Below are 13,890 nucleotides of genomic sequence, written 5' to 3' on the forward strand. Positions count from 1 at the left end.
CAACGCCAACACCAGCAGTCCTTGCTCCAACAACAACACCAGCAGATACAGATACAGTGCCAACAACACACGCCCGTGGAGATACATTGGATGTTCCAGGAACTCTTTCAAGCAACATCTCTCCAACAACAGGTCCTCCTCAGAGTTCTGCAAAGAAGATATGTAACATCACTGGCCAGTTACATCTGGCAACTAAGAGACGATGGGATTCCATACCTGATCTCATGGATAATCCTTGAGAACCCAGGACTCTACATCAAGGAGACGAGGTATTGCACGTTAGGTATAGTTGAACATGTGAGAATCCTAAAGGACTCACTCGAACCAAAACGGAGATTTTCAGGCCATGTTTACATTTCAGGAGGTTCCTGTTAGCTTTTTGGAGCCCATAAGATGGCAGCACAGCTGGAACTCAATAGCCAATAGCAAAGGGAGATAATCCCAATTGTTACACATAAACCAGCCTTCCCCATTTTTAATATATACTGCTCTACATCTTAGAGTGTGCTTCTTCTTTCGGATTTATGGTTTTTACAGACGATATATGTATATAAATCTTTAGTTAAATATATTCAATGAGAATATTATATACTGAATTTATATTGAGTGCTCTATTGTATCAAAGTATTAATACTATTAAAGTATTTATGTATTTAATATGAGTGATCATCATCATCATCATCATCATCATCATCATCGTTTAACGTCCGCTTTCCATGCTGACATGGGTTGGACGATTTGACTGAGGACTGGTGAAACCGGATGGCAACACCAGGCTCCAATCTAATTTGGCAGAGTTTCTACAGCTGGATGCCCTTCCTAACGCCAACCACTCAGAGAGTGTAGTGGGTGCTTTTACGTGTCATCCGCACGAGGGCCAGTCAGGCAGTACTGGCAATGGCCACGCTCAAAATGGTGTATTTTATGTGCCACCCACACAAGAGCCAGTCCAGGGGCAATGGCAACGATCTCGCTTGAAAATCATATATTATTGATATCAAGAAATCAATATTAGAAAATTCATCGGAAAGATATATACATGTGTAGAATAGTTGCTGTATTAAAAAAAATTTTTTTTAAATATAAAAGAAATATTTTGACCAATTTATAATTTTATAACCTCAAACATGATTTCACATTATATTATTTAAGTCTATGAACTATATTCAGAATACAAGACAACGTAATGGATTTTAGATATAATTATTATGGATTACTACAGAAGAATGACCAGAGAGGCATATATGAATCTCAAGATTCTCATACTAAAGTCTATTTACCAAAAATCAAAAGCAGATGATATAATGGATTTTATACATAACTATTATGGATTATTACAGAAGACCAACCAAGGAAGAAAATATGGATTAAAGTCTCATACTAAAGTGTACTTACCAAAATACAAAGCAGTAATTTTTAATTTTTAATATTTAATTTATATTTCAAACAAACACCTTTTTATAATATTATTTCATATTTAAAAAAAAACAAAAAAAAACTACCATTTGATAAATTATACAAATTCAGAATTTATATCTCTGAAGAGCAGAAGAGTTGTCTATAAATGCTTATCAATATAGGATTCTATTATTAGGCCAGCGCTTTTGTGAAACGATCATAAGATGCTTTAAAACTAAAAATTAAAAATTTTTAAACTGACATATTTATTATAATTATTTTATATATTTATACTTATTCATATTTACATAGATTTTTACATATATTTTTAATACAACAATTATTCTACACATAGGCGCAGGAGTGGCTGTGTGGTAAGTAGCTTGCTTACCAACCACATGGTTCCGGGTTCAGTCCCACTGCGTGGCACCTTGGGCAAGTGTCTTCTACTATAGCCTCGGGCCTACCAAAGCCTTGTGAGTGGATTTGGTAGACGGAAACTGAAAGAAGCCCGTCGTATATATGTATATATATATATATATATATATATATATATATATATATATATATATATATTTGTGTGTCTGTGTTTGTCCCCCCACCATCGCTTGACAACCGATGCTGGTGTGTTTACATCCCTGTATATTACATTCCTGTATATTTGGTCTTGACAGCCAATAATAATTGCCTCAACAAGTTTGCATAGTACTCTCCATTGATGGTGTGGCTCTTTTGAAGACAGTTTCTTACTCAAAGCAGTAAACCCAAGATTTCACAGCTCTAGCATCACTACTGCATAGACAGCCTCTGGATTTTAGCCCAGCTTCGTAGAAGAAGACACTTGCTCAAGGTACCATGCAGTGGGACTGAACCCATATCATGCACTTGGCAAACAAACTTCTTACCATACTGCCTCATCTGTGCTCAGACAACCCATTCTACAAGTCCTAAATGAAGGGACAGGTTATGTGTGCCTTGGATGAATGGTATAAATGCACAATTTAGTGTCCTACAAAATTATACACATGTTCATGGAGGCTATGGTTTTGGTTCCCACAATGAGGAAGGAACCAGGCTGCTGGAGTTCTGTGATGCAACTGACTTTATGGTTTGCAATACTAGCTTCAGGAAACCTGCCATTCACCTAGTCACCTACCGTTCTGGTAGACACACTAGCCAATTTGACTACATCCTCGCCAGGAAAAGGGAAAGATGGCTGCTTATAAATGCCAAAACCTTCCCAAGTGAAGAATGTACCCCACAACATAGACTAGTAGTTAGTGACTTCAGGATCAGGGCTAAGCGGTTGCCCAGAAGACGACCAGCATGAAGAAAAAGGGTCTGGAAGCTTAAAGATCCTGCGAATGGACAGAGATTTAGAGACTTATTACTCGAAGCCTTTAATGAAACAGAAAGGGATATAGCGTCACATGATGTAGAAGACAACTGGAGGCTTCTACAGGACAACCTGCTGAGAGCCACTGACCAGATCTGTGGATGGTGCAAGAAAGACAATTGCGCTGGTATGGTCATGTGACAAGAATGGATGAGGATACCTGTGTGAAAAAGTACCACACCTTAGCGGTTGAGGGAACGTGTGAAAGAGGTAGACCCAGGAAGACCTGGGATGAGCTGGTGAAGCACGACATTCAAACATTAGTTCACACTGAGGCAATGACTTCTGACCGAAACCTTTGGAAATATGCTGTGCGTGAGAAGACCCGGCAAGCTAAGTGAGACCATAATCCGAGGCCTCTGCCAGGGGTGTAACCAGCCCACTTATGCATACTTTTCCTTCATTGGACACCAAACTTTGCTTGCGAAGACCTGTTGAGGCAAGTGAAATCGAAATCGAACCAAATTCGACAACTGGCACCCATGCCAACCTCTCCTTCATTAGACACTAAACTCGGCTTGCGAAGACCTGTTGGGGCAAATGAAACTGAAGTCGTGTTGGCACCTGTATCAGTGGAGCGCTAAGAGCACCATCCGAGTGTGATCATTGCCAGAGCAGCTGCCTGGCTTCCATGCCAGTAGCACATAAATAGCACCATTTGAGCATGATCGTTACCAGCATCACCTTACTGGCACTTGTGCTGGTGGCACATGAAAAAACATTCGAGCGAGATCATTGCCAGTGCCGCTGGACTGGCTCCTGTGCAGGTGGTATGTAAAATACACCATTTTGAGCATGGCCGTTGCCAGTACCGCCTCACCAGCCCTCGTGCCGGTGGCACGTAAAAGCACCCACTACACTCTTGGAGTGGTTGGTGTTAGGAAGGACATCCAGCTGTAGAAACTCTACCAAATCAGATTGGAGCCTGGTGTAGCCATCTGGTTCGCCAATCTTCTGTCAAATAGTCCAACCCATGCTAGCATGGAAGGTGGACGTTAAACGATGATGATGATGATGATGATGATGACACACATACACACACACGCGCGCACACAAGCTAAAAGACATAGATTTTGAATTTATGTTCCAAGCATAAATTGGCTGTTGAAATGGATGAAATATTGATCATAACACCAGATTCATAAAGGCAAAAATTGCCAATCTATCAATGTAGACATTTTCTGTGAATTTAAATATATAATAAAACTAATCTGCTAAAAATCTTCTTTTATAATTCCTCAGATTGCCATGACAAGAATGCGTGCTGGAGAAGAATACGGTTGTGTTAACATAAAGACAAACTCACCTGAATATTCTTGTAAACTCCTGAACAGTAAGATTTCATTGAACAACTAAATCAACCACATGTAGTCTCTCTAATGGGTACAGCTATTACAAGGGAGCCAATCATTTTGTAATAATTCAAAGCAGGCTTAGAAATTTGAAATTGAAATTAATGAAACTAAAAGAAATAGATGCATAGAATTCACATATTTATTGTTTTGTTTACTTGATACCAATTTCTTAAAAATTCGAGTCATTGGTAATCATGGATAGCACTATTTCATTCCTTTGATAAATAATCAATATGGCATGATATCACATGAAGAACTTCTGTGGGATCTTGTGTTAGTTTCTGTGTAATCAATGAAAATAGTAAAGAAATAAAGGGATCTTTGTACGATTTTTAATAAATTAACAGTTCAGATTAGGAGTTGAGAATCTTTCTAATATTAGGGGTGAATTGTTAGTGCATTTGAACCTGTGGATCACATCTCTGCTGTAAAACACAAAAAGAAGCAATGAATGATAAATTTTTAAAATTCACAAGTATATATCTTAAATTACTAATTAGGTCTTAGAGTGTACGTACCTATATATATATATATATATATATATATATATATATATATATATTATTATATGTATTTATTTTCTCTAAGTTAATAATTAACTCCGACAAAATAAATTGTTTAATAGATACCAGGGTAGCAAAGATCACAAAATGACTGTGGTGTAACTCCTGTTTATGAGGTAGAAACTCCTTGTTATTTTGGGTAATTGAGTAAATATACAAATTTAGTAAATGGAGTAAAACGCATATGTTAAATGAATTCTTTTATTTCCAACATATGTTTCGAAGATTACAAATTATACCTTCCATAGGAATAGGTGATGTTGATAAGGATGTAATTTTCTCTTCAGGAAAATACATAGGAACCAGCTTAATCGTAAGACATTTTAACCGAATGTGATAACTGTAGCTTATTTGCTACATAACTTATTTGAAAATAAGTTACATAGCAATCTTCTCTAACTACAGTTTACTAAATTTATATATATATATATACATATATATATATATATATCATCATCATCATCGTTTAACGTCCGCTTTCCATGCTAGCATGGGTTGGACGATTTGACTGAGGACTGGTGAAACCGGATGGCAACACCAGGCTCCAGTCTAATTTGGCAGAGTTTCTACAGCTGGATGCCCTTCCTAACGCCAACCACTCAGAGAGTGTAGTGGGTGCTTTTACGTGTCACCCGCACGAAAACGGCCACGCTCGAAATGGTGTCTTTTATGTGCCACCCGCACAAGCCAGTCCAGGGGCACTGGCAACGATCTCACTCGAAATCCTACGGGAGCCAGTCAGGCGGTACTGGCAACGGCCACGCTCAAAATGGTGCATCTCATGTGCCACCCGCACAAGAACCAGTCCAGGGGCACTGGCAACGATCTTACTTGGCTTGCCGGGTCTTCTCACGCACAGCACATTTCCAAAGGTCTCGGTCAGTAGTCATCGCCTCGGTGAGGCCCAATGTACGAAGGTCTTGCCTCACCACCTCAGCCCAGGTCTTCCTGGGCCTACCTCTTCCACGGGTTCCCTCAACTGTTAGGGTGTGGCACTTTTTCACGCAGCTATCCTCATCCATTCTCACCACATGTCCATACCAGCGCAATCGTCTCTCTTGCACACCACAACTGATGCTTCTAATGTTCAGCTTTTCTCTCAAGATACTTACACTCTGACGGGTATTCACATTGACATTACACATCCAACGGAGCTTACGTATGTCCTCAGCAGTTACAGCCCATGTTTCACTGCCATGTAGCATGGCTGTTCGTACGCATGCATCATACAGTCTGCCTTTTACTCTGAGTGAGAGTCCCTTTGTCGCCAGCAGGGGTAAGAGCTCTCTAAACTTTGCCCAGGCTATTCTTATTCTAGCAGCTACACTTTCAGCGCACCCACCCCCACTACTAACTTGGTCGCCCAGATAGCGGAAGCTATCGACTACCTCTAGTTTTTCACCCTGGAATGAGATAGAAGTTGTTTCCTGTTTGTTTACAGTCTTTATTGCACCTGAACATCTGCCACAAACAAAAACTAACTTGCTAGTTAACCTGCCTTTGATGTTGCTGCACCTCTTATGTGTCCATAGCTTGCACCGGGTACATCTTATAGAGTTACTACCTACTCCTTTACTACATACTGAGCAGGGCCATCTACCTGAAGGGGTTTGTGTTTTATCTACCTTCCTACTTATTAGGATTTTGGTTTTAGCTAGGTTGACTCTAAGGCCCTTCAATTCTAGACCTTACTTCCACACCTGAAACTTCTCCTCTAGTTCTGATAGTGACTCCGCAATTAGGGCAAGGTCATCAGCATAGAGGAGCTCCCAGGGGCAACCTGTCTTGAACTCCTCTGTGATTGCCTGGAGGACTATGATAAATAAGAGGGGGCTGAGGACGGAACCTTGGTGGACCCCTACCTCTACCCGGAATTCATTGCTGTACTCATTTCCAACCCTCACCTTACTGGCAGCATCTCTGTACATGGCTCGCACAGCTCTCACTAACCATTCTTCTATCCCAAGTTTCCTCATTGACCACCAGATAAGGGATCGGGGGACCCTGTCAAAGGCTTTCTCCATGTCAACGAAAGCCAGGTACAGAGGTTTATCCTTAGCTAGGTATTTCTCCTGCAACTGTCTCACTAGAAATAAGGCATCAGTAGTGCTTTTACCTGGCACGAACCCAAACTGCATCTCATCTAAATTGATTCGCTCCCTAATTAGTTGGGCTATGACCCTCTCTGTAACTTTCATAACCTGATCTAACAGCTTGATGCCTCTGTAATTATTTGTATCTAAAGCGTCACCTTTACCTTTGTAGCAGTTGACTATGATGCTGCTACACCAGTCATTGGGTATGACTCCTTCGTGTATCACCTGGTTCGTAATACGGGTGACTAGGCTATAGCCAACACTGCCAGATATTTTGAGCATCTCTGCAGTGATTCCTGATGGGCCGGGGGCTTTCCCGGTCTTCATACTCTTAATTGCTTTATCTACCCTGGTACTATCAACTCGGATAGCTGGTCCCTCTATTGGGTCGACATACGGCAGGCTCTCTTTCTCCCATTCATTCTCTTTATTAAGCAATCTATCGTAGTGGCATCTCCAGACCTCTTTCTGTGCATCCTCATTTAATGCAAGCGTACCATCATCCATGCGAACACATTTCTCTCCTACAACATCACTATTCTCTCTCCTACACTGTCTTGCAACACGAAATACCTCGAGTCTTTGGTCCTCACGGCGCAGAACATTGGCAAATCTTTCCTTATCTGCTTCCCGTCTGGCTAAATAAACCTGTCGCCTAGCCTCCCTTCTGGCACATTGGTACAATTCCCTGCTACCACCGTTCTTCCAGTCCTTCCAAACCTGTTTCTTTTGTTTAATAGCCCTGTCTACCTCCTTGTTCCACCACCACGTTACTCTGGGTCGGGAAGGGAGCTTACACCACCCACAAATCTGGTCGGTGGCTTTCAACAGGTTGTCCCGCAGAAATCTCCAATTGTCTTCCACGTTGTATGATGCTATATCCCCTTCTATTTTGTTAAATGCTTCAAGTAACTTGTCTCTAAGTCTCTGTCCGTTTGCAGGGTCTTTAAGCTTCCACACCCTTCTCCTCCAAGCCTGTCTAATTCTGGGCACCCATTTTGCCTTGATCCCAAAGTCGCTAACTACTAATCTATGTTGTGGGGTACATTCTTCGCCAGGGTAGGTTTTGGCATTTATAAGCCGCCCTCTTTCCCTATTTCTGGCGAGGATGTAACACATATATATCCATATATATATATATATATTTATATATATCTTAATATATAAATCTGAAGTTGTGTGTCTGTGTGAAGCCTTTTTGAAAGTTTATAGAAATCCACATTTTCCACTTTTTCGTAAAATTTTTTACATCAATGGAATTTTCTCGATCTGAACTTTCCAGTGCAGTAATTAGATTTTTAAAATTCCGTTTACTTTGTGTGATTTAAGGGAGATTTGGCTGTTGTTTCTAGCAACTTTTATATTTCATCCCTTCTACCTGGAACGCTATTCTTACACGCGCGCTCAACATAAAAATATAGAGAGTAAGAGTAAAAGAGGGAGAGGGAGAGAGAGAGAAAGTGATACATACAACGTCATAGATTAAACTTTCATCTCAGTATTCTTTACCTATTTTTCATAACATAGATACGTAAAAACACACACAACCACACATACATGACCTGTGACAACAACATACACATTGCTCTCAATCTCTATTCATTTCTCCCCCTCTTCCTCTCTCGCTCTCTCAAACGTATACACGTGCAAGTAAACACAATCATTCACATCGTGGTATATTTACAAAACATTGATGGCATAACTACAGAGTTGTATCCCCCAAATTTGGAAGGTCATAACTTTCATAAAAATGAATATTTTTTAATGAAATTTTCTATGCATATATTATTTATTATGTAGATTCCAAATATACAAAAATTTTCGGTGAAAGTGTTTTGGAAGGGGGTGGAGTACAATATTCGGAAATTCCACTTAAATTCCTCTTAACTTCCAGGAAAATGAATATTTTTCATGAAATTTTGTACAAATGTACCTTGATGTATGTACATTTCAAGCTTGTAGGAATTTTGAAGGAAACAACTGCAGGTTATTTTTGAGAAGTCTTCCCCACTCGGTGGTGTTTCGGAGCAAGTCGTCCATATTTGTTTCATTTTTCTCTATTATGTGCTTATGTGCATCCTTAGATTTCTAATGAAGTAATAGGCAGTGAAGAGAAGCAGTCATAAGAAAACTTTTAACTACCCCTATTCCTTTCTCTCCCCCTCTCTAGCTCTTCCTCTCTCGCTCTCTCAAAAGCATACACATGCTAATGCACAATCATTCAGTAAAATATAACTCATGTTCGTCAATGTTTTGTAAATTTACCACGATTTTCACTAGGGTGTTAGGGTTAGGGTTTTAGGGTCAGGGTTAGGGTTTAGGATTAATGTTACGGTTACGTTTTTTAGGGTTAGGGTTAGGGTTTAGGGTTAGTGTTAGGATTAGGTTTAGGATTTTTGTAAATTCATAACTTTAAATCTATAACAATTCCGTCCTATAACCGATTTATTTGCACAATACAGACGCTTATGTATACACATATCTATATATACTTATATGTACACACATACACCTATCATTTATGTATGCATATATACAGACATTTGTACGTGTACACAGATGCATATACACATACACAAGTTTAGTTATTCATCTATATATACATACACACACACATATATATATATATGTATATATATATATATATACATATATATATATATATATATATATATATATATATATATATATATATACATATATATATATATATATATATATACATACATATATATATATATATATATATACATACATATATATATATATATATATACATACATATATATATATATATACATACATATATATATATATATATATACATACATATATATATATATATATATATATATATATACATACATATATATATATATATACATATATATATATATATATATATATATATATATATATATATATATATATATATATATATATATACACAAATATATATATATAATTGAAAAAGTTCGTTATAGGTACAAAGATACCATAAACAAGTATTAAAATGAAGAAAATATGTTAAAATCAAAATTGGACTTAATACAAAATTTAATTTAATACATGCGCACGTTTCAAAAGACAAAAGAAATATGTAAGAAAACTTTATAATAATATATATAATATAATCAGTGTAGTTCAAACATATCTTGGTCTATGCAAACCTGTATATATATATTAAAAGAATTAAAATTAATGCTATGCAACATCCTTAATAATCCCTATTATTAAATGTTGTTGATATAGGCGCAGGAGTGGCTGTGTGGTAAGTAGTTTGCTTACCAATCACATGGTTCTGGGTTCAGTCCCACTGCATGGCACCTTGGGCAAGTTTCTTCTACCATAGCCTCGGGCCGACCAAAGCCTTGTGAGTGGATTTGGTAGACGGAAACTGAAAGAAGCCCATCGTATATATGTATATATATATATATATATATATATATGTGTGTGTGTGTGTATGTTTGTGTGTCTGTGTTTGTCCCCAACATCGCTTGACAACTGATGCTGGTGTGTTTACGTCCCCGCAACTTAGCGGTTCGGCAAAAAGAGACCGATAGAATAAGTACTAGGTTTACAAAGTATAAGTCCTGGGGTCGATTTCTCAACTAAAGGCGGTGCTCCAGCATGGCCGCAGTCAAATGACTGAAAACGTAATAGAGGAAAGAGAGTATAATGATAATTATAATTAAAGTTATGCATTGTCATTCTCCTCAATGTGAAGAATTTAAGGAAGAACATCAAAAAAAGTTATTAATAAAAATCAATAAGGAAAAAGTTTTATTAATTACCTTTTTGATGTTCTTCCCTAAATTCTTCACACTGATGAGAATAACAATGCATAACTTTCATTATAATTATTATTATTATAATTTTTTCTTATATATTTGTATTGTCTTTTGAAACATGCATATGTATTAAACACAATTTTGATGTTAACATATCTTCTCCATTTTTGTACTTGTTTATGGTATCTTTATACCTATAACGAACTTTTTCAATTATTATTTTCATATTCTTAATACTTGCTCTGGCTGATTATTATGAATATGATGAATTTTTTTTGGAAATTATTTTTTCTTTCTTTTTTGATCCTTCAAAAAGTTTGAATTATTCTTTTTGAACTTATTTTCTCTCACACATACACATATATATATATGTGCATATATATATATATATATATATATATATATATATATATATATATATATATATATATATATATATATATATATAAAATTGAAACATATGGTAAAAATCAGATATTAATTAACATCGATTTATTACCAGGACGCTAGCACATTGAAAGAATCCGAGAGATTCAGAAAAAATATCTGAGATCTTAGGGGATTAAGGTATATTTTTATATATATAAAGTTGACCAGTAAAGTGGACATTTAATAAGCTAGAAATAGACCACATGTTGTGTCTACTAAGACCTAGTAGTTCTCAAAAGAAATTCAGCAAAATACCAAACCGTAAGCGAGCAAGACATTGAAAATTACATACATAAAATTAAAACGTTGTTATTCGTGGACCAGGTTTCGGAGTTAAAAATCTCTTACCGAGAAAATCTGTTCCATCTTCAGCGTGAACTGCTACCGTTATAATTCTCAGAATCTTATACAAGTTGCTCACCCCTAGAGGCGAACGTGTATATGGTTCTGTTAATTACAATGAACTGGTAAAAATCAAATGTCTTCGTTTTGGCGCGCTAATTCCGGAAATATGTCTGCAGAGATTTTTAACTCCGAAACCTGGTCCGTGAATAACGTTTTAATTTTATGTATGTAATTTTCAATGTCTTGCTCGCTTACGGTTTGGTATTTCGCTGAATTTCTTTTGAGAACTACTAGGTCTTAGTAGACACAACATGTGGTCTATTTCTAACATATTAAATGTCCACTTTACTGGTCAACTTTATATATATATATATAGGTAGATAGATAGATAGATAGATACATACATACATACATACATATATTTATATATATATAGATATATAGATATAGTTATAGATAGATAGATAGATAGATAGATACATACATACATGCATACATATATATCTACATTTTACAATTTCCATACATAAACAATTCATACACACATGTATCTATTTATGTCAGAACATTATTTCATACATATTTAGAACTAAATATTTTTAATTTGATTATTAGAATGCAGGGGAGATAACTATTTTCCCATTTATAGAAACAAAGCGAAAAACAAAATCAATTCAATATGGTCAGCAAAAAAAAAACATTTTCATATATACATACAACAAAAACAAAGTAATACAATGCAAACGAAATGCCCCACATATTAACAACGATCGAAAACAACAAATTAAATAAGATAGATGCGCATATCTACAATAGGCGCAGGAGTGGCTGTGTGGTAAGTAGCTTGCTTACCAACCACACGGTCCCGGGTTCAGTGCCACTGCTTGGCACCTTGGGCAAGTGTCTTCTACTATAGCCTCGGGCCGACCAAAGCCTTGTGAGTGGATTTGGTAAACGGAAACTGAAAGAAGCCCGTCGTATATGTATATATATATATATATATATATATATATATATATATGTATGTATGTGTGTGTGTTTGTGTGTCTGTTTGTACCCCCAGCATTGCTTGACAACCGATGCTGGTGTGTTTACGTCCCCGTAACTTAGCGGTTCGGCAAAAGAGACTGATAGAATAAGTACTTGGCTTACAAAGAATAAGCTCTGGGGTCGATTTACTCGACTATAAAGGCGGTGCTCCAGCATGGCCACAGTCAAATGGCTGAAACAAGTAAAAGAGTAAAAGAGAGAGTATACGACAGAGCAGAATTGGATGGGAGGAGTGATAGGGAGTGAGAGTATAGTGCATGAAGAGATGAAGTTTAGTTCATTGGGGTGGAGTTTAAGAATTAATGTTGAGTGCTTCCAGAATTCAGTTTTGCTTTGGTGGATGAGTCTTCTCAACAACCTCGTATTGCCAGATATCTTGGACCATTGTGATCTCCTCGCAACTTTCTCACAGGATTTGCAAATAGCATTGGCTATTTAATTTGTAGTCAATCATCAATCATGCATCACCAAGTGGTGAACACAATAATTGTTTTCCTGAGTGGTGGCAATTGCAGGACATTCAGACATTGAGCCATCTTCAAGACTGTCTCTTCCCCTCAGATTCTCATTAGCCATTAATGTAGCAATCATGTCGGTATGACAGTTCTTGGGGTCTAATCACTTTTTCTACAAATACTTGATAATACCACGATGCCAGACTTTCCAAGAGAAGTGGCAAGTTCTTACATTTGAAGTCTTCTTTGAACAGTCCGATGTCAGTTTCAATGGAAAAAACTATTTGTTTATTAATAAGAAGATTTGAAATTAAAGTATGCAAGATTTCATAACTGTAGCATCACTCCTTCAAACAGAGCCTATGATCTTTTCAGACCACCCTGATAGGAGAAGACACATGGCAAAGGTGCCATGCAGTGGGATTGAATCCAAAACCATGCAGTTGGTTCTAAACACACTGCCACATCATTACTGCTTACCACACTGCCACATCATTACTGCTTATCACACTGCTACATTATTAATTATTACCACACTGCTACATCATTACTTCTTACCACATTCTCACATGATTACTTCTTACCACACTGCCACATCATTACTTCTTAGCACATTGCTATGTAATTACTTCTTACCACACTACTAGATCTGTACTTCTTACCACACTGGTACATCAATACTACTTATCACATTGACACATCATTACTACTTACCACACTGCCACATCAATACTTCTCAAGACACTGCTATATCATTACTTCTTACATCATCACTTCTTACCACACTACCACATCATTACTTTTTGCCTCACTGCCACATCATTGTTTCTTACCACACTGCAACATCATTACTTCTTACCACACTGCCACATCCTTACTTCTTAACACACTGCAACATCATTACATCTTACCAGACAACCACATAATTACTTCCGCATTATTACTACTTACTCCACTATCACATTACCACATAATGACTTCTTACCACACTGTCACACCAGTATTCTGACCA

At 37.1% G+C, this 13,890-nt stretch overlaps 1 protein-coding gene across 5 annotated transcripts in view; it reads left to right on the forward strand.

Moving 5' to 3' along the window:
* LOC106873224 (uncharacterized) overlaps positions 1 to 13,890 on the forward strand; it is an 88,216-nt gene that overhangs the window by 57,770 nt on the left and 16,556 nt on the right. For all 5 annotated transcript variants that reach the window (XM_052972217.2, XM_052972214.2, XM_052972215.2 and 2 more), the window contains one exon: positions 4,037 to 4,127. In XM_052972217.2, the coding sequence (XP_052828177.1) occupies positions 4,037 to 4,127 (91 nt within the window). The remainder of the gene's footprint in view (positions 1 to 4,036; positions 4,128 to 13,890) is intronic.

The sequence above is a fragment of the Octopus bimaculoides genome, chromosome 12 (assembly GCF_046866305.1).
Source record: "Octopus bimaculoides isolate indiv1 chromosome 12, ASM4686630v1, whole genome shotgun sequence".
NCBI lineage: Eukaryota > Metazoa > Mollusca > Cephalopoda > Octopoda > Octopodidae > Octopus > Octopus bimaculoides.